Source organism: Hirundo rustica (assembly GCF_015227805.2).
Source record: "Hirundo rustica isolate bHirRus1 chromosome 2 unlocalized genomic scaffold, bHirRus1.pri.v3 SUPER_2_unloc_BUSCO_191412at7742, whole genome shotgun sequence".
In the NCBI taxonomy this organism is placed as follows: Eukaryota; Metazoa; Chordata; class Aves; order Passeriformes; family Hirundinidae; genus Hirundo; species Hirundo rustica.
The window spans coordinates 1-21599 of NW_026690168.1; the positions used below are offsets into that span (position 1 = coordinate 1).

The 21599-nt window shown below is 46.5% G+C and overlaps 1 protein-coding gene across 1 annotated transcript; it reads right to left on the reverse strand.

Moving 5' to 3' along the window:
• Window positions 1-4679: 4679 nt before the first annotated feature.
• Window positions 4680-20955, reverse strand: PLA1A (phospholipase A1 member A). The gene is made up of 11 exons (XM_040091447.1): window positions 20871-20955; window positions 19077-19278; window positions 17240-17417; window positions 16415-16523; window positions 13155-13256; window positions 12265-12354; window positions 11245-11412; window positions 10085-10174; window positions 9520-9628; window positions 6055-6219; window positions 4680-4764 (listed from the first exon to the last, which is right to left on the reverse strand). The coding sequence occupies exons 1-11, from the start codon at window positions 20953-20955 to the stop codon at window positions 4680-4682; spliced, it is 1383 nt and encodes a 460-aa protein (XP_039947381.1).
• Window positions 20956-21599: the final 644 nt, after the last annotated feature.

Consider the following 21599-nt stretch of genomic DNA (forward strand, 5'->3'; position numbering starts at 1 on the left):
AGGAACCTAAAATTACTATTTTCTCACCCTGTGATAAGCTACACTACTATTTTTTCACATTCTTGTGGCCTGTAAACCTTCTCTCAGTGTAGGAAGTTTTTCCCATGGACTGAAATCAAAGCCAGTGTCTCTCTGAGCTCTGGGCTGGGGTCCCAGACCCCCCTGCCCAGGTCCCTGACCCTCCAGGGCAACCAAAGGAATGCCCTGGACTCCAACATTTGTCTTTCTAGATTTGTGACTGAGACAGTATCAAGGAGTGCTGGTACTGGCAGTAGAGACCTGCAATAAAAGCACAGATGTTTAGAGGCTTGTATTTGAGGGCAGGAGAGTAAGATGATCTTCCTTGTCTGTCAGTCTGGAAACAATAGACAGTGTGGTATTTTAATTTTTAAGGTGATTAGACAAGGAATCAAAAAACTCTGTTTAGTGTATTAATAATGGTGGAATGAGAGCTTCCCTGTTAGCCTACTTGGCACCTGTGTGTCCTAACCACATCACATCACATCCCACATCACATCCCAGCAACACAAGAGCAGTTGTCACATCTGGACAACACTTCACAGTGACTTGAGTGCCTCATGACAAAAACTAGTGATACAGGGGGGCTGCAGGTTCTCCCTCCATCCAAACACTTGTCACAGCTCAGCAAATAATCTGAGCAGGTCAGCCATGGCTCAGGTAAAGCACTTTCATAACTTTTTCCTACACCTGTGGTAAACAGGGAAATCCCCTGCAGTGTCATTGTTCAAAGTCCCTGAGGTCAGAGCTCCCCTGGGGCTTTTCCTGGTCTGGTCTCTCCTCTCCTTCCCCAGGTGACTCCCAAGGTGGGTAATCACCTTGCAGCTCTCTAAATTCCCTATACTGATGTGCTTCTGTGGGTCACATTCCTTTTCTGTCACCACAACAGCCACCCTGCAACACTGGGTTCAGGAGGGCAATCCTTGAATGCCCAAAGTGCTGGAAAGGTCATGCACAAGAAAAATATTCATGGAAGATAGATTGGCCTACTATTCATGTCATCTAGTTCCTTGAAAGCATTTCTGGTCTGCTTGTGAGTCAGATGGACTGTGATATCCCACTGATGAGCACATTCTTTCTTTAAGGAGGATGCTGCCTGTTCGGAGGAGGCAGGTTCAAAGGTTCTGTTCAGTGCTTGCTTTAGCAGTGTGCTGCTGTATAGCTTAGTGCTCCAGGGGAAATTAAGCTTTATTCCTTGCATGGAACTTTAAACAACCAAGAGCAACCTGCTTTTTCTCCTGTTCATATTGCATTTGTTCTAGGTTGTTGCTGTCAAGTGCTTGCCAGAGGTGTAGCTGTTGCTACCTGGTTTTTTAGTTACATCTTGGGGCTGCCTTTCTATTTGGTGGGTGAGATGGGTGGATGGAGGCTTGATGGTCTGCAAATTGGTATCTAAGTTAGTAGATAACGTTTTGTGCCTGCTTTAAGAGCAAAAGCAAAGGAACTGTGGGCTTTGTTTAACCAATATCACAGAAGGCACTCTGGAAGGGTTTTTTTGCCATCTCAGAATGGGTGTATAACCCTGTTTCCTGATAGATCAGTTGTTGAAGAATTACACAGTTTTGCATGCTCATTTAGGAGGGGAGGGGAGAAGAACAAGTAATGGTGGGTTCCATGAGGTTTGTGTCTTGGAAAAGTTTGAAAGTATGATAGTAATGGTGTGCTCTCTTTCTCTCTCTTTCCCTCCTCCCCCCCCCCCCCGGCCCCTTCCCTGGCCCCCTTTTCCTCCCTCCTCCACTGTGTTCCTTCTGCAGCCTCTGAAAACCATCTCCAGAGTTCTCACCCCCTCTGCAAAGGACGAGCCCCTCTGGCTCCCACTCAGACCCCCGAACTCTAGGGAACAACAGGCTCTTTTGATCTCGAAGCCCCTCCAAGGGAGCAGATGCTCACACAGGTTTTTGACCAGAGACACTCTTTAGCATGCAGAGATGTCTGCCAGCAGATATCTACACTCAGGAGCACATGAAGCACATGCTTAAGACTGCAGTGTGACACTCCAGCCCCTCCCGCCCCATGGCCGTTCACCAGAGCTGCCTTCCCCAGCGTGCTTCCACGGTTTGTTTTCTAGTCCTGCCTCTCTGAGGTTGTCAGCAGCTCTGTCACCAAAGTGCACCAATATCCTGCAAGCAATACCAGCCTGCTTGCAGAATCTGTGTTCCCTTTGGTTCAATGATTCCCATTAAAGTCAGAGATGAAACTACTGGTGTTTGAGGATTTGAAGAGGGAGAAAATAGCTGGAGGGACGGAGGGAGGATTTGAAGAGGTGATACTTGAGGTGATCTCAAGGCACAAAGTGGATAGGGCAAGGGGAAATGGGCCACCTGACAGCTTTGGTAAAGGGCTTGCAATGGAGAGTTTGATGATATGCATCTCACTGAGCATCCACTCTAGTAAGACCAGAAATTACTTTCCCAGGAGTTAGGATTTCTTATTTATGACAAGCACAACTTCTCAAAAATCTGGTGAAAAAGGACTTCTGGTTGGTTGTTTGCATTGATTCTTGAAATAAGAATGAGAAGGAATTGAGATTGGGAACAGGTGTAGGAAAGAACACTTTTTTCGCACGTAATCAAGGGAGTGCGACCTCAGGGTGCACAGACATCAAATGAAGAAAGGAATGGATACAAACATCTGTGAAGAGATCAGCCATTGGTCAGAAGGATGAAAATTTCATGATTTTTCACTTAATGAAAACAGTGTAGAGATGGAAGGCCTCTTCCAAGTTCAGCTGCAACAGGATTTGTCTCATGGGCTTCCCCAGCCATTTCCTCAGTCAAGGAATTGGAAGTACCTGTGGAGGAATCCTCTGTCTCCATGAGCCTGGTGCAATCAAGTTGATCAGTGGGAGTAGGATCCTCCCCAGGGAAGGTATTCATGGAAAGAGCAAGGAATGTTGGTCCTTCTGTCAGCACAGGGAAGGGTATCCTTCAGTGCCTCTTGGCACAGACATACTGGGGCACAGCCATTCTGCTTGTGGGGCTGGCTTTGTGGCAGCTCTGGGCTGGTGGAGACAGCCCCACCTGCCCTGCTCTGCCCTGCTCACACAGGGGCTGTGGCCCAGTGTTTGGTTTGGCCTGTCTTGCAAGTCTGAGCTGGGCAAAACCTGTGCCCTTGGGATCTGGCACTCTCACCGAGGGCCTCTGGAGCAGTGGGTATGTGGGATCTGTGATGTACACAGCTCCTTGCACTGCCTGCCTTTGCTCCCTCAGCAGGGCAGGAGAATGGGCTGCTCCAGGCCTGGGAATCATCCTGCTCATGGCTGTTACCAAGCTCTGTCAATACATTGGTTCTTCAGCCTGACCCCACTGCCTTTCACAGCTCGGAAATGTCTGCAGCAGATTGACACGAGACCTGCCGGGTCTCTTCTGCAAAGGAACCCAAATGGGCGCTGGAACTGGCTCCATCTCTCAGGGTGCTTTATACACCGGCCTGGAGCAGTGGACCAGGCTGTGCTGAATTACACACTGCCCTTCACAGCTGTCTGCTGAGCTTATATTCCAGTCTTCAACAAGAAGCTCCAGGGAAACTCTTCAATCATGGTGCCAGCTAACATGGATCTCTCTCAGGTTGTCAGAGTCCTGCTCTATCCCCCTCCTAAGTCTGTGTTGGAGATGGTGTTTGTTAGCCGTCCTTCCAAGGACAGCTTGGAAGTCATAATCTTGATTTATGCCCGAAATCTTGGATGTGAACCGAAAGCAGGAGCTAATCTTGCTGTGACACTGTCTAGTGGGACAGGAGTGACAGCTCATGGCTAATGACTTGAGACAATTCTTCATGGCAAAAATGCTTTTAGCATGTCCCTCACTCCTGATCGTGGAATTCCTGGTGCATTTTTCTGTCGCTCAGTGAAGCCAGTACAGGGAACCAGAGAAAATGGTCGACAGAAGATGTGATTTGTGAACAGAAATGATGAAAGACTTGTCACCTCTTTAATTTGCATGGTGTGGAAAAGGTGTGGGCATGTTGTTTCTGTGGTCATGCATCCCACTGTAATCTTTCACCAATTATTTCCAGACTTGGCTGTGCTGAGTTCTGGGATTAATTTGTGTTAGATGGTGAAAGCAGAGCAAAATTGGATGTGGGAGCTCTCTACTGCTCCTGGTGTCTGCTTCACTTCGTGTGAGCTTCAGGGAGAATTATGTGCTGTGGAATCAATAGGGTCTCCCTCTGAAAGGATCTTGTAGATGGGTCTAGTGTGTTTCCCATTGGAGCTCTGGCTAAGAATGACTCCTTCTTGTCCCAAACTTGGACCACACTGTTTCGCCTTGCTGAGGAAAAATAATACCTCTCACCTTTAATATGAAGATTTCAGGACAGTTTAATATAAAACACTAATGAATTATACTAATAACCCTGCTATAAAAAGAGTGATATTATCTATTCCTTCTTTCATACAGATCCAGACCATGAGATTGAATGACTCCTGTCTCACTTTGAGAGCTGGGTACAGAACCTGTGAGACAAAAGTGTCAATCCAGTCTTTTAACTGGAAGATTTTGCTGTAACCAGTTAACCTTGTTTTTGTCAATCTGCCATGCACTTCTTTTCCTTGACATCTTGAAAAAAACCCATCCAGTTTTATGGTGGAAGTATCATCTTGGAGCAGAGAGCAGCAGCATGTTTAGGACTCCTTTCTGGTTCTGTGTATCCTGAAGGCAGAGCTAGGCACAAGCAGTAGACAGGTCATACGAGATGTCTGCTTTGCTGGGGAGGGTGAGGCTCCAGGGCAGACATGACATCGTCCTGCTGTGGGAAGAGCACAGAGAAGTCAGGCTGAGCACTGGCAGGTGGAGGTTGCTGTCCTAACACAGAAGCAAGCAAAGTGCTGGACCTTGCACTGCTGTGCAAGGGATAGGGAATGGGGTGCTGTGCCCTGGCTGGAACTGGCTGGGAGGGCGTGTATGGGCTTGTGTCCTTCACCTTTATCCCTTGATCTCAGCTGCACCATTGTTGTTTTGAGTGCTCCCAGCACAGTGACAGGAGCACAGTTGTGAGCCTGTACAACTCTACAGTTTTCTGCCTGTATCAAAGCCAAGTCCAGCACTTCCAGGGGTGCAGGTTAGCACCTCTTTCAGGCAATGTGCCTTGCTATCCCATTCATAAGTGATAAAAACACATCCATCCCAACTCTGGAGTGCAAAACATGCTAGTAAGGAATAGCCCTTGTACTCAAGGGAGAACCTGGTATTTATATAGGAATGCCTTTTTTCTTCCTCTATCTGGGCCTACTGGATATGTTTTTACTGCCTAGAACTTCAGCCTCTTCACTGTCCATCAAAACAGTATTAGAACCTGCTTTGAAGTATCCACTAGCTTGCTTCAGCCTTGAGCCAGCATTTCAGAAGCAATGCGGAAGGACAGTTTAATGTGTCAGTATAAACCCCGCTGTTTTGTCCTGCCTGCAATAACTTTGGATCTGCAAAACTCCAGTCAAGAACGTTGTATTATGGAGAAGACAATTATCTCTCTCAGGATGAGAAGGACTTGGCTGCTTTTACTCCAGGAAAGGTAACTATGGCTGAAGGTGTATACTCTACCATGTCTGACCTAGAAAAAGCCAAAATGGTTGTCTGTAATCTTAGTGCTTTATAAACCTTGCTGTATAAGACACAGAAATATATTACTGGTCTTCTGTTGTCTCATCCTGAAAAATGTTCACCTGTCATGTTTTAGATAGGGGCCCATTGTAGACAGGGAAGATGGAGAGGGGAAGCAAGGACAAAGGGATAAATTCTAGTTAGTACAAGCTTTTGCCATGGTTTGTGACGTAAATGTCTTCAAGGTGATGTGAGTTGCAGCCCTATTCCTTCCATGGCACAATACTTTTATCCTGGGGGAAGAATTTTAGAAAACACTTAGAAAACTACCTTTGTAGCTTTCTCTTTCACAAATACAAAATTAGTTACATGGGGACACAGAGGTGACGGGAAAGACCTCTTTATGTGTTTCCCTAAATAGGAGGAAAAATGCATTGCTTCAAATCACAGGCTGCATCCGTAGGCTCAGTGCATCCCTGTATGACATCCCTGAGCTTACCTGCTGTTGAGAGGCAGTGGAGCTACACAGAACTTGCCAACAATGGATGGCTCATCCTTGCTCCAGAAACGATTCTTGGGGATGTACTTCAGGGTCACACTGTTTATCTGGCAGAGGGGAACTCGGTGGGCCAGCAGATGTTTGCCTGTCTCCTCGTCCTTAGGTCTGCAAGGCAGGATGAGAGATGTGAGGGATGTGTTCTGTCAACCTGCAGATGCAGTCCACGTGCAGATCCATGGAAACACTGGAGGAATCTGCTGTATTATTGTGAAGCCCTCATGTAATAAAATTGAGTGAGAAGACTCATCTGTCAAAACAAGGCATGGCATGAGCGTCTTACAGGCTGTCTTTCCTTGTTTTATCTTTGAATTCAGGAATATTTCTGTATAAATATCCTGTCTGCCATCACCAACTCTTCTTACTGTTGCATATTGATTGAAACACTGCTCTGCTTGCCACAGAGAGGTAAGTAGTAGATAAGTCAACATCTGTGAAATGGTGAATGGCATGGATGGGGATCATTTGTTCATAATTTCTTTCAGTACACAAACTGGGGTCCTCAAAGAAAGCTGAGAGGTGGCAGGCTCAAAAAGAATACACACTGCACAGAGCACCACTCTTCTCAAGCTGTTAAAATCCTAACTTTGGGATGTTGTCACATGACTCTACAAGTCAAGGGAGGGGGACTGGGCAGGTTTGTGGAATACAAAAGCTAGTAAAGATAAAGATCTCACCTTTGGCTCTGAAAGTCCCTGAGATGTAACTAGACACAGGGAAACTCTTTGGGGAAGTATTGCTACATGCTTACACAGAGATTTTACTAGCTCTTTTCCAGCTACTTGCTTTTGATCATGTTGAAGGTGGGATGCTTGGATAGAGGGACCTTCGTCCGTCCCTATCCTCTTACCCAGGCAATATGAACTGAGAAATGACAGAGGTTTGGAGATGAGCCAATGACCAGAGCCCAGTGAGTTGTGTGCCACAGATCTGTGCTGCCCAGGTATTTTAAGTCCCTCCTATGGAGTCCATCCAGTGGGCCTTACACTTGATCTACTTGGCACCTCCTAGAGCATGGAGATGACGGATTTTCTTGTGCTCATGAAGAATGATGTATGTGCAGCTGGCTTGGCACGGTTCCAGAACCACCTGGGTGACTGTCTGTCAGAAACATGATGGCAGGGAAAGGGAAGAGGTGACAAAAGGGTCAGGAAGAGCCTACAATTCTGCTAACCAAAGTAACTCTCAGGCAAAGGCTGACAGCAGCACTCACAGCAGCCAACCCACACTAGCACACTCAGTCCCTCCCTTAGACTGCAGCTGGAGGTGCTGGGTGTTGTGTGTCTGTGTCTGGCCTGAAGCTGTTAAAAATAAGAAGCATGGAAAAATCGTGGTTGTAAAATGAAAAATGGATAGCAAATGGAGGCCATCTCTCTACGGCAAGTTGTCCATGGACAGAGGAACGCAGTACAGTTAACCATGTCGAAAGAGCCGCTCCTGGGACTGGCACTTGGTCCAATCCTGCACAACCTTTGGATGGATTTAGGAGACTTGGCTGGCTTCAGAGGTATGTTTTCTTGCATGTGGGGGATGATGTCAAGTGATGTGTAAGCAGACAGCAGCGCAGCTGGGAAGTGTCCTGTGTAACAAACTCCTCACTCATCAGGCCCATGTCAGCTACTGTAGCTTGGGGACGTGTCTCTTGGGGCATTCTGAGCAACATGTGGGGAGGAGGGAGATTGGAATGGGTATTTAGGAGAGGAAACGAGAAGGGCAGTGTGAGGCAAGACACAACCATGTGAGTCCTTTGCTGAAGGTCTGAGACTAGCTGAACACTCCCAAGTAAGTCCCTCTGCACTTCTGGGAAACTGCAGGATGATATACATGACAGATCATCTGAGATAAGTCACTGATCGATCAGTGTCTGAACTGTGATGTGAGGATCTATGTTTAGAGGCCCATTTGATACTCTAAGCTTGACTGCACTGGAAGGCTGAGCTTTGTCTAGAGCAGGGAAATTTGCCCTTTGCTACTAGTGGGAAAGGGTATCTTCAATTTTATACTCTCAGATCTGTAGGTTTATTGCTGTAAGCAAATTTTTCCGTTTAGGCTTGTGCTTCTAAGAAATGGATTTAAAAGAAACACAGCTGCTGCTCTCCCCTGCCGGGCATCTCTGGATTGGTTACCCTGCTCTAACTCCACTGTCTCATTAAAACCGGAGGGTACAGCAAAGCCTCGGGATTGCCTGCCTGGCTCACTTCCCCAGCAGCCTTTTCCTCCAGCGCTCACATGCCTCCTGCTGGACTCCCACCAAACCTAGTGTCCAACAACCGCCCATGGAAGGGCCGCACGGGTCCTGCTCTGACCTGGGTATTACTATTTCTTCCCTCCTGCATCTGTGCAAAAGGCAGATTTGGCTTCCAAACCGGGAGGAGTTGAACAGACTGAGCTCTACCAGGGTGGAGTACAAACCCAAACTGCGGTGCCTGGCTGGAAATCTGTAACCAAGCATCTGTGTCACCCTGGAGAGTACCCTAGAGTGTGGCTTCCCCTTCCCCATTTCTCCCCTGTACCTCCTGGTGCCCACGAATGAATCACCAACACAATTAGCTCCAGGTCACAGTATTTCGGCTTAGCAGTATGGACTGTGTGGGAGCCAGCACTGGACACCTGTGATCCCAGGAGAGCTGGCTGGGACTCTTCAGCAGGCTGCTTTCCTGCTTCCTGAGGAAGCCAGCAGCATGTGCTAGCTGCACTGTCCAGAACAATGGGCAAGGAGTAGGAAGAAGTGAGGAAGGCTCTGGGGAACTTGTGGTGGGGAGATCCCCTGGTGGCAAGACTTGTGGAAGCTGTAGAGTCTGATCTTTAATTCAGTCATCTTTCTGTCTACACAATGGATCTTGGTCCCCTGCCCCTTGCTTTTGCCTGAAATGGGAGTGAGAGCACAACTGCAACAAGCTACGAACACATTTCTGACTATGCTGAGGTGCACTTGTCTCCTCTTTGCAACTGCTGTCCTCTTGGGCATCAAGAGAAATGTCTAAGCCACCAAGTCCATCCATCTGGAGCCTCTAGTGGATTGGGGTCTTGCTGTAAGCCACCCCTGTCTGCCAGAGCAGGGCTAATAACTATCTGACAGTGACTGCAGTTTGAAGTGGTGCCAGGTCAGGGTATGGTGTGGAAAAGGGACCAGTGTAGCCACACAAAAGGATGCAAATCTGGGGCTCCCAGGGTGTTCCTACTGCTTTGTGCACTTGGGATAGACATGGACCCAGTCAGGGTTACTGAGTAATGGTAACACATGCCTGATTCTTGAGAGCATTTAAGGAAAATGTGGAGGGACTCAAGAAACAAAGTTGTGGTTCATCACTCAGGAAAATACACTGTTGTGCTTTTCCTGGACTAGGATAAAAGTCCTTTCTCGTGGAGCTGGTAAAAAACAGGCCAGAAGCATGCACTGTCACTCACATGGTGATCTTTGCTGTGTCCTTGGTGCTGTTGCTGCTGAAACTGATCTCAATGCTGGTGACTCTGTTTCTTTTCTTCTGCAAGTGGAACTCAACCAGGCTGTGGTGGACTGAGCAAGAAGCAAAGAATGTGGGAGTGAGGACATGTACTATTTGTAGGACCTACCCATGACAAAAGAGGGGCTCTAGCACCCATTCTCTGGCCCCACCAGTAGAAATGATCAAACAGACATAAGAAAGAATCAAGTCTCTGTGCTATGTGAGGCACAGGGGGCATGTCTGTATAGCCCAGTGTGAACAGACAGGCATTTTCAATCCCTTCCACTTCAGCCCTGAAACCACGTGGCTGTGTTAGTTCAGGGCTGTGCCCACGCTAACAAATCTGTTGGAAAGGGCTTTATGGAGGAGATGGGCAGGGTTATTGCTCTTCAGTGGTGTGTCTCAGACCCCATGGCCCACAGCAGCTGACTCTCTTGTGGTAGTGTGCTGTAACCACCTGTGGTCCTCAGAGGATCTGCCTTGTTGGCCAACACTCTTCTGGCTCCTTTTTCTCTCATGGTACTTACCACAGAATGGGGCTGAAGGACTGGTCATTAAAAAAACTTTCACTTCCTGGGGCAGCCTGCTCATGTTGACACCTGCCTGCTCCAGCAGACCTGTGGGAGGAAGTTAAGTCAGTGCAGGGAAAGCCACGAATGACAGAACAGAAATACAATCAGTCACCTCCTTTCACCCTGCCTGACTCCCGTGCCTTGGAGATCAGGTCCCTTTCTGATACCAGTGCAAATCAGGGCAAGTACAAGTTTGTGGTGTCTATTTGACAGGTTAACATTCCCTCAGGAAACCTCCTCTGGCTACCCCAGGTAATTATCCCCAGAGACCCTCTTGGTGGCTTTCTTTTCACTCCTCTGCTAGCAAGCTCTGTCATCAGTTTGCACCTGTGAAAAATGAGCAAGACTGAAGACTACCAAGTCAGGAAACTTTGTGCAGAGGTAAATGACGGTGCAAACACAAGGGAAATTGAATTCCTTACTCAAATGAGGAAACCACCATAACTCGTGGGCTGCATCATTGAATGGCTGGCAAAATGGTTTGGTGAGATGGGGAAGAAGTGGCTGATCTGAGGGAATCTATACCAGAAAAGGCCTCTCTTTATGTTCCTCTGGTACCATACTGCAAATAGCAGCAGAGACACTTCCTATCCTCGTGCCATAGCCCAGTTTCAGAAGCCTAAAAGAGGCATCTGTTACCTTCTCCCAGTCCAAAGACTGGTCATCATCTGGACTGGACCCCATCATCTCTGGGGTGACCATGTCAGAAATTTATGAAAAGAAGATGATTTAGCAACAGAGTGGTGTAGAAGAATGGGACTTCAGGCTTGAGCTAAAATTTCCAGCTGCTTCTCTAAATAAGACATTTTTGGGGGCTGATTGCCTACCGATTCTGGCAGATGATTCTCAAAACTCTCTTTCAACACATATCTGTGCCCTAGGAAATGTTTAAAGATCAGAAATATTCAAGATTTTGCTGTTCTCCCTTGGGCAATAGATAAGCTTTTTATAATGTATTTATAGAAGCCTGAAAATGAAACAGCTTCTCACTCCTCCCAAACAGATCCAAAGCAAATCCTGCTCGGAGAAATCTGGACTGCATCCTGCGCTCTGCACTGACACCATCAGGAATGTATTGTCATCTTCTCCGGGAGGGTTTCATGCTGGTACTGTACCTATTCTGGGACAGGAGGACAGGAAGGGTTCTGCACAGTCCAGGCAATGACCATTTAGAAAATCTTGATGACTTGCACAGGGGAAGCCCATGATGGGACAGGGATGGTTCAAGGCGCTGATGTAGAGGTGTACTGCCCGCATGTGATCACAGATCAGGAAGTTATAGCCTGCAAGGGAAAAATCAACCAGAGAAAAGCAGCCACGAGCCTTCCTGTCGGCTTCAGGCTTTTTGCTCATTCCCAGGGAACTGGGAGTGAAGGAACACTCTTACTGCAGTGATCAACTTCCCATTAATAACATTTTGCAGGGCATTCCTGTGGCTACAAGCCCAGATCCCACTGCAAGAAAAGTTCTGCAGGAAGTTAGAAGTGTATCTATCTCTCAGACTGAGTCCTTTGGAAGAGAGGGACCACAGGGCTGTCATGTTTCTGTCAGTGTCCCATCAATCAGGCCATCAATCAAGCTCTCTGTAAGGGGGTGCAGCAGCTTTGACTCCCACCTGCACTGAAAGCCCAGCTATGGGAAATGAGGTATCCCAGCTATCCCAGGTAAGCTGACCCTCAGTGCAGCTGACTCATACAGAACGTATGTGAATGAAAGAGTCCACACCATTTACTGTGGGAAGTCCTCTTCTCTAGAAGAAGAGGACAGTAATTGTGTGAACTGTCTCTCTAAACAGACACAACTTCCAGCATGAAAACAAAAAGCAGCTTTTGTTAGTGCTACCTAAGAGCCTTTCTAGCAAAGTGTCATCTCTACTGAAGCTAGGGTTTTGTGTCACAGAGAAGCATCACCAAAATCCCATCTCTTGACAGTGGCACTGCCAAGACACTTGGTCTGTATGTGATTTTAATTTCACCTGCTTCTCTTGTACTGCTGAGAAGAGATGTGGGCTGTGACTATATCTGTCTCATTTTGCTGACTGCCCTGGCTGTAGCGAGAGCTGCTAGCTGAGCAGCATTTTCACAGTCTGCTAAATGGCCATGAAAGCTCTTTGCTTGGCCAGAGAGTGTTCTTACCTGCAGAGATGAATCGGGGGCATCCTGGCTGATCTTTGCCTCCATTGACAAAGTAATCGATGTGGCCTACAGGAATCCGGATCCCAAAATCTGAAAGGAGGCGAAATGCCACTTCATTCTCAGGCTTGGCTCTTCTGTAGGCTTTACCCTACTTCTGGATGACAGATCCCAATAACTGGTTGAGTACTAGCATGGAGCCAGCCCTAATGCTGGCGACATCAAGACATCAAGATTTCCTGCTTCCACATGTGCAGGTTTGATGCATGGAGAAGAAAATGCTCCAGGCCCTATCACCAAAATGACTGGAAACTGTGTCTTAACCATCACCTCAGTGACTCTAGTTCTTGATTCTGTGTAAAGGAAAACTAAACTGACCACAGCCCTAATGTGGGATTATGAAGGATAACTGAGATTTGTGTTGGTAGAGGTTTCTGTGGTCTCCAGCAAAAGGTGTGACTCAAAGGCACCACATTATTCTTTAGAACATGTTCTGGCTGTGTAGGTCCTCAGTGCTTTAGAGAAGTTGCTCTGTTGTTGCACTGACTGTTGGTTTGACTCCGTTACTTTCCGACAGCACTCTCGGTGCACCTTTCTTACATCAGGTGGGAAAAGAAAAAGTGAGACTTGACCTATAAATTCCCTTTGGGCAGTAAATGTCATGCCGAGCTGGTTCTGCATGAACTCACTCTGCTGTAGCAATCTCTGCCTGTCTGTTGTTTAAAGTGCTCTGGGGTAAGAATTCATCATCAAAACCTTTCTTCAGAGTTCCTCAGAGTGAACTCGAGCTCATGATAGTCTGGCAAAAAGGGACAATGACCTAGAGACCCCTTAGTAATAATGATGTCAGGAGGAACAGAAGCCCAGGCAGAGGAAGAGGGAAGCCAGCTTACTGTCAGCATCAGTATGAATGGCTTCCACGAAGAGGGCATCCCCAGGATCCAGGCGTTCCTCGGGGCTGGCTCTGGTGTACTTCGGGCCTGCAGGATCCAGGGCTGTAACAAAAGCAGACACCTCAACAGCAAGCACCCTTCAGCCCCTCTCTTTCTTATTTCTGGACCAGCTATTTTATCTAAAACTTTAGTGCTAGGCAGAAATAACAAACTATTCCCAGGTCTCAGCGATTAAGCTCCAGAATAGTATCTGCCAGCACCAACTTCCACTACAGCTTCCTTGCATTGTCCTTGCTGTTCCACACCCTTTTAGTGGTGTTTTAGCTCAAGGTTCTAGGCTGTAAAGCCACCATGACTGAGCTGGAAATAGCTCTGACAGAGTGGGTGCACAGTGTCTCTTGGAGTTTTGGTGAAAGAAAATCAAACTTTTTAATGCCTTCCCAAATTGTACTGTCGTGTGTATTAGCACTACAGTCTGAGAAATGTCACTGGAGATCAGCAGTTAGGTGGTGAATTCAGCACCCCAGGCATTAACCAACTCAGGAATTACAAAAGCTTCATACTATCTAACAATTTTAAACCAGAGGCTTCTGAGCCCTTTCCCCACAAATAAAATTGATTATTTAGAAATCATCTACATTTTTGCCTAAAACTTGCTCCTACAGCAATTTCTGTGGACTCAAAGGAACACAGAAAAGTATTCTTGGAAATACCAAGAAGCAGATTAGGAAAAAAAAATATTCTGATGTTTATCCTGTTCTCATTTAAAAGTCTCACAAGACTTTTTTTCACTCCCCAGACAACAGTAGTTTAGGAAGCAGGTCTGCTCCACATGCCACTTAACCTCAGAGCCAGCTGGTTTCACAGCTTTGGATTGAGTCTCATTAATTCTCTATGAAGAAGGCAATATCAACAACACACAAATGGGCAGGTCTGCATTTGTGAGGGGAAAGAGGAAAAGAAGGAAAAAAACTTTCTTTCTTGTTCTTTCTGTAAATAAAAGGTAAAAATAAGACTTTAATGCTCTTTAATCTTGATATGCACAAAAAGCTGAAAGGTTCCCCACCCACTTCTACAGACCAGAAGCAGTTAAAAGCTTTAAAATATACTGAAAACAGTTATTTAGTGTGGCATAAAGTTCTTAGTGAGGGGGTAGAAACCTCCTCTTATGAACTGCACACGAACAGCAGTCAATTCTAGCACAGCTCCAAGGCATGCACGTTTCTATCCCCTCTCTCCTCTCTCCCTTCCTTCTCCAAGCACAAGCTGCATAAACTCTGTTGAGATGTACATCTTTGCTAAGGAAACTATTCACTGGAGCTCTACATGCAAATGAATTCCTTCAACTTTTCATTTCCTCTGCAAGTATTGAAACAAAGTGTTCTTTTCTGATTTTGATAAATGCTGTTTATTCCAGTTTATTTCCTGCACAGGGAGATATCCACTGGAACAGGCATGGATTAAAGAATCTCACTTTGGAAAAATAGAATCTGTGCTTTGACCTCCAAGACTCCCTCTGGTTTTGCTCCCCACAGCTCTTCTTAGGTGATTGAACACACTTGAGCAAATTGTGGCTCTGGGATCAAATTCCTGTGTGAGGGTACGCATGTGTGTGAGGAGGCAGGAGATGAGATCAGGCATATCTTGGGTCTGACCCAACCTGTCTTCAGGCTCCTAAATCTGAACTGCCCAGTGTGCCTATAAACTCATAGGATAAACAGGAATGTGGAAAAGGGACTGTATTCTAGCAGAGTTAAAAATGGAATAAATAAACTTACAGAGCTTCTATTACTTGTGAGCAACATAAAGTGTTTAACTCTTAAGTTAATTACCATGGTTTCATGGAAAATGTGTCTGCTTCTGCTCGTCTGAAGACATCACTGATCATAAAATTCGGGTGCAGGACAGAGGCTACTCCAATTTTCTCCTAATGTAAACTTTGATTTACAGCTTTTACAAGGTCTCAACATGAAATTCACTTCCTGTTAAGAAATGCCTGTATTTCATGCAGCATGGGCTGCTGTGACAACTGAACCAACCTTTCCCTGGACTGCCCTGCCAAGAGTGCAGTGAGACACTTCCTGAGGCTATCTCTGTGGGACAGACCAGCATGAGCTGAGGCAGACTGGGAGCTAAGGCCACACTACTGGAGATTTTATGTCTGTTCCTTCTTAGTGGCACTCCCCTCCTATCAAAATGAACCTCTGTTGCTGGGGATTCCCATAATTTAGTAAACCCCTTGACAATCTGATACGATATTCAGTGCAGCCCTACTTTGAGGAGGGGTGAGGGTGGTGGTGGGGGTGGTGTGTGGACTAGAGACCTTCCAAAGTTTCTTCTTACCAAAATGATTCTGTGACTTTATTCATGTTCCTCACCTAAAGGCTGAACAGGTCCTGAGTGTACTAAAACCTCTAAATGACAGGATCAGCCTGCAATTGCTCTGCAGTTCCCCCAGTGGAGCCTCTTCCTCATGCCCAGAATCTGACTGTGTTTAAGGTCAGTTCTGATTTGGTACAGTTGGGTGGCATTAGACCAGCCTGCTGTGGAAACAGGCAGCTTGTGGGGGAGAACAGCAAGGAGCCTCATCTGGGTCTTCCCAGCCTTGGCTCAGGCTCTTGCCTGAGCTTGTGGTAGGGATGCCATGCCCTGGCCTTTGCCTTGTTGGTCCTGCTTGGTCCTGACTTGACTTCCCAGCTTGATCTTGGGCTTGCCTTATCACTACAAACTCGCCTGGTGGTCACTGGATAGTGGATGATCCTGGTTCCTGTCACTGGACCTGCTCTGCTCTTCTTGCCCAGACACAGTAGCACTGCATCCCTTGTCTGTGAGGCCACTGCCCACCTTACTGTCCCCTTAGCTCTCAGCTCATGTTTTCCTGCAGAGCAGCTCAGTCCTGCTGCTCCCCCAGCAGTTGCATTGTGGACTTTAATTCCAGGAACCACATGTACATGCCGTAATGTGGAAGCAAAGCTTCTGGGTGTTGTGGGATTTCACTAGTCATGAGGGCTCACACATTTCTAAGCTGGCACCAATTTGAAGAGTGTTGCAGAGGTGGAAGGACCTTTTTGCAAATACTTGTGTTCTTTTGGGAGCGTGGAGGGGACTGATGTTGGAAAGGTGCTGTCAGAATCTAGGAAGAAACCCATAAGCTTGGATCTAGTGAGCCCTTACGAAATTCAAAGACCACTCTGGATGACTCCCCTTTCATTCTCTCTGCTGAAGGACGGGTGAGGACCCCAGGCTCAGTTTGAGGATACCTGTTATCCGTCCCAGGCGACCGCCATGGAAGTGCCCCACCATGCCCGCGACGTGTGCTCCAAGGCTTACCCCAACGATGTGGATAGATGTCCCCGAGACTCCCAGGGCCTGCAGGGTGACAATAGTACAAATTATTGTTTCTGCAACAGAAAGGTGAGATATCCTGTCCCAGCCCACACAGCAGCTCTATAACTCTCCTAATGTATGACTGCTTTTGAGGTGTGCAGTGGAAAACCAAATACTTAAGGAAATGAGGGGTATTGCTCTTTCCGGTTTCCAGAGCCTTTCTTCATGTCCACAGATGCAAAGGCAGCCTTAAACAGGTTGGTCAGCACTGCAAACATTTCATGGAGAGTTTACATGTAGCTGGTTAACACAAGGATTCATCACCCTGATTGCAGAAGTCTTGTTCAGCTGTGCTTTGCGCAAACAGAAAAGGACACATCTGGGTACTTCCACATATTGGGAAGTATATCTGAAGCCAAAAGCAAATATAATACAGCCTCAAATCTCACTCCCTCCAGCTTCCTGGACAAAATTTTTCAGAAGAAGAGGAAGACTGTCCAGTGAGTATGGATCTGAGAAAACCCAAGGCAAGTTTTGGGTTTGCTCTGAACTGGAGAGGCAGCTGACAACTTGGATTTTTTCCAGAAAATGCCAAAACTCAAAGGGAAGAAAAAAAAAAAAAAAAAAAAGGTGGCATGCTCAAGCCTGGATTGAAAGAGGGAAAAAGGAAAAACCTGGAATAAAAAATCCACTTGTCCAACTCCTGGATACAGCAGGTTGGGAGCAGCTCCCTGCACTGGAAATGCACAGTAGCTTACCAGGAGCTTGCTGATGAACTGTGAGATGGCGAGGGCCAGCTGTGTGACATTTTCCACTGCGGAGGGATAGGCTCCTGTAGACCCATAAACCCAGTCTACTGCGATCACATTCACCTGGCTGGTGTGCAGGATGGCTTGGACAAGCCCTTCAATCCAGGAAGGTTTGGTACCCAAAGCCCTGTGGAGTCACCAAAGACAAGGATGTAAGGTGTTCCCCAAGCAGGGCACGTGCCACTGTGTTGTTCACTGGTGCTGGAGCTTCACATGTCTCAGAGGGGGCTGCCAGACAGTGGCTGGAAGTTATTTTTGGTGCCAGACACACACACCTGGACATTTTTTTACGGCAGTATAATAACATTTTCCAGAATGCTCTGATTCAGGAAGGAACCAGGTATTTTCATGGGCGAGATCACATTTTCAGGGCTCAGGCTGAGATCTCACTCTCTCTGTGGTGATTTGTTTAGCCACCACAGAGCCCATCTGGAGTAAGTGAGGTGATTTGGAACACCTGGATCCTTCTCTGCTGCCACTGGCAGGAAGTCCTTGGCCAGATCACCTGGTCTTTCACTGCTACATTTTCTCATCTCTCATTTCATCCTCTCTAGACAATTAAAAAAAAATCTATACCAAGAATTCCAGGAAAACCAAGGAGACTCTGATCTACCCAGTTTCCCTAATGCCATCTGGTGAAGAGTGTGCTGTCTCACTTGAAGGCAACAGCTGGTTTTCTGAGAAGACCCTGCAACATCTGCTGTGGTTTCATCCTGGTTTTCTATGCACTTTTTTGCACTTCAAACAAATAATATTATATGGTCACACCTGACTGAAAATGGCACAGAAGCTTGCAGAATGATGGCTATTGAAAGAAAAAAAATCCCAGCTCCAATCCCAGCACTTTCAGGAACAAAAGATAATCTGTCTACTTGGGGTTCTAAACGGCTCATTAATCCAGGCTATTGGGCATGAAATACAAGAAGACAATTTAAAGGGACAAGAACCTTAAAGAAAATACTTCTTAACTAAAAATGGTGAAAAAAGGAAGGGAATAGGAAGGAAGGAAGGAAGGAAGGAGGAAGGAAGGAGGAAGGAAGGAAGGAAGGAAGGAGGAAGGAAGGAAGGAAGGAGGGACTTCCTTCCGTGAGGGCTTTCTTTCTGGCTTTCTTTCCCTCCCGCCCCCTCCCTTCCCTCCCTCCCTCCCTCCTCCCTCCCTCCCGCCCTCCCTCCCTCCCTCCCTCCCTCCCTCCCTCCCTCCCTCCCTCCCTCCCTCCCTCCCTCCCTCCCTCCCTCCCTCCCTCCCTCCCTCCCTCCCTCCCTCCTCCCTCCCTCCCTCCCTCCCTCCCTCCCTCCCTCCCTCCCTCCCTCCCTCCTTCCTCCCTCCCTCCCTTCCTTCCCCTTCCCTTCCTTCCCTTCCTTCCTTCCTTCCTTCCTTCCTTCCTTCCTTCCTTCCTTCCTTCCTTCCTTCCCTTCCTTCCTTCCTTCCTTCCCTTCCTTCCTTCTGGTCCCTTCCTTCCCTCCTTCCTTCCTTCCTTCCTTCCCCTTCCGAAGGAATCAGAAAGAACTTTGTCACAACCTAAAGGACCTCAGGTTTGTGCTGTAATGGGGGTTGTCAGCAGCATTTTCCATCAATGGTCCCCCACAAAATTCCTGGGTCCAGTTTGGGGATGAGAATCCCAGTCTGTCCTTAGCAGATATTTTGCATGCAGCCACACTGCTGGGGAGATGAGAAGGTCACACAAGCAGGAGAGTTGCATGCCAGCCCAGCCAGTGCTTGGGAATTCCCCAACAGCATTTCATTTACCAGGGGAAAACTTAGTCACAGTGCTCTTCTTTCTCTCACCTGAAGCCATGGATGATGATTTTGGTTTCCAGGCTGCTGTTGAAGCTGCAGTTCTTGATGCCATCATCAGCTGAAATCAGCTCTCCACAGCTGGGGCTTGAGGAGGTGAACAGTAGGAATTGGACCCTAAGTTTGCTGCCCCGTAGGAAATTGGCTGTCTGGAAGTCAGTGCAGTGATGCCCTGAGAGTCTGTCTGTATTCCCTGCACAGGAGGGAGGGAGGGAATGGCTCATTTAGTCTGTGCTTGTGCAACGGGAAAAAAACACCCCTCATTCTAATTCATTAGGAAAATAAAGGCCCCAATTTCACTTCTATTGATAAAGATTAAAAGTATAGAGGATAAATGAAAATGAGGCAATTCTGGAAACTTTACCAGGCTGATAAAGTTGTTTCTGTCATTTGAAGGAATTCCAGCTCTGTCTGGGAAAATAACCATGGATGTCATACCAGCTTTGACTTCCGAGAGTTGTTTTACCAAGAGTGATATTTTGCTGGAGGTTTTTTTAGCAAATTGGCCACCTACACCAGCTACTAAGTACATTTATGAGGTGGCTGTTAGATCTTTAAAAAAATGGTTGCCAACAGGTAATCACAGCTGAATGGGGATATTTCTATTCAGATTCTGACAGGCTTTGTAAAAGGTACAAGTCTAACTGACGAATTCATCAAAAATCCAGAAATAAGTATGAGAAAGCTGCTGATGAAATATGAGAATGCTGATAAAAAAATATGTCAATGATAGTTTCACAATTGATTCATTTACTGGATGAAAATGCATTATGAGAAGGAGAAGTCTGCTGCTGGAAGGCACTTTGACCTAGACAGAAAAAAATCAACATCCAACCTGTAGCTAGTAAAACACCCGAGCAAATTTAGGCTAGAAAGCAAGCATGAAAGTTCAGCAGTGTGTGTCACTAGCGCTGTTACTTTAAGAGCTGGCGTAGTGACATCCTGCTGCAATGATATGCACCTTCCCTTTCTGGACTGGAGGAAGTGAAACAGCCTTGAATCTGACATACGATAAAATAATTATTCATTTACGTATTCTTAAATCCAACAACCAGCTTCCCAATTTCCCTCAGAAGACGCTGTACACCAGCTAGACAAAAGATGGCCTATGGGTTGGCACAAAGATTCAATATTCAGATTCCTCTAGAAGGATGTGACTATCCCTTACTGTTGTTTATTTCAGTCTTCCTGTGCACTGACAAGGAAGAAAGAGATATTTTAGAGATTGGCTTGGAAAAGATGCAGGTCATGAGCCAGTCTAAGTAGCAAAAGTGGGTCCAGTGCCAGCACGGTGAGTGCCAGAAATGGCAGAAAATGAGGGGGATCGTAAAAAAAGGCAAGGCAGGAGGTGCACTGCAGTGAAGTTGCAGGTGATGTGGGACTTAGATACAATCACTAAGGCAGTCTCACTGGCAGTGCAATTAAAGAAAGAAATGGAACGGTGGCATCTGTTTATTTTCTCTCAGCTACTGCAGATCACACTTGCTGAGATTCTGAAGCAGGAGATGCCACTGCCAGAGCCAAGTGATCCTTTTTCTGCATCCTTACATTTCAGGGTAAACCTGGATCATTCTTGTAAATCAACTTAATAGAATTAAATCACTGAGAGGGATTGAATCAAAGCATAAGAGAAGAAAGAACCATTCTTGCACTACTTTTTCTCCCCAGCACCTAACAAGATTATTGCAAGGACCTCTGGACATACAGCTTGTCTAGGGAGAATTGAATTCAGATCCTTCTCTGTAAAACCTTCAGTCCCTTGCCAGGAACTCATGTTTTTCTTACCTGTTTGCGCTGAGCTGGGCAGCAAAAAGACAGCAAAAACAATGAGCAGTTTTCTCTTCGGATCTTCATCCATCTTCCTGTTCATCCAGTTCAAGTATAAGGATTGTACAGGGGAAAACTAGCTGTGGTTAATGATCAGCTTGACTCTGTAATGATCAATCAGCCTGTGCACTTTCAGGGAAATGACCAAATTTGGATTTTGAGCAATTACCTCTGCTCTTATTTAACCATTAGTCAAAATTTGAAGCAGAGGCTTCACTGACTTTTTGGTTAAAGGAGATGTTGACCTTCCTTTCCTCCCTACCTCCCTTTCCTCAAGGGAAACTTCTCACTTCAGAAGGCAGCCAGTGAAACCAGTCCCAGCAAGCGATAGAGTTACAGTGCTTTATCCTTGCTACCTAGACCTTTCTGCCAAATTCTCACTAGGGATGCTGGTTTATCACAAGGCTTCACAGTAAGTACCTGCCAGGAAGATTCATATCAGCCTTGCATCGTATTTTCCTACTGCACTGCTGTCTTTCCTGTATTTCTACTTTTGGTCAGATACCCGTAACAGTCTAAATAAGGCAAAATAGCGGATTACATCTGAAAAGTGAGGGGAAAGGCAGGCTAAAATGTAACTGGTGGTCATATCACCTTAACATGCTCATCCTGTGTTTTTTAGGGTGGGGGCACCCTTCAGTAATGCGTCAGCATCATAAGCATGCAAATACTTAAAAAAAGACCTTT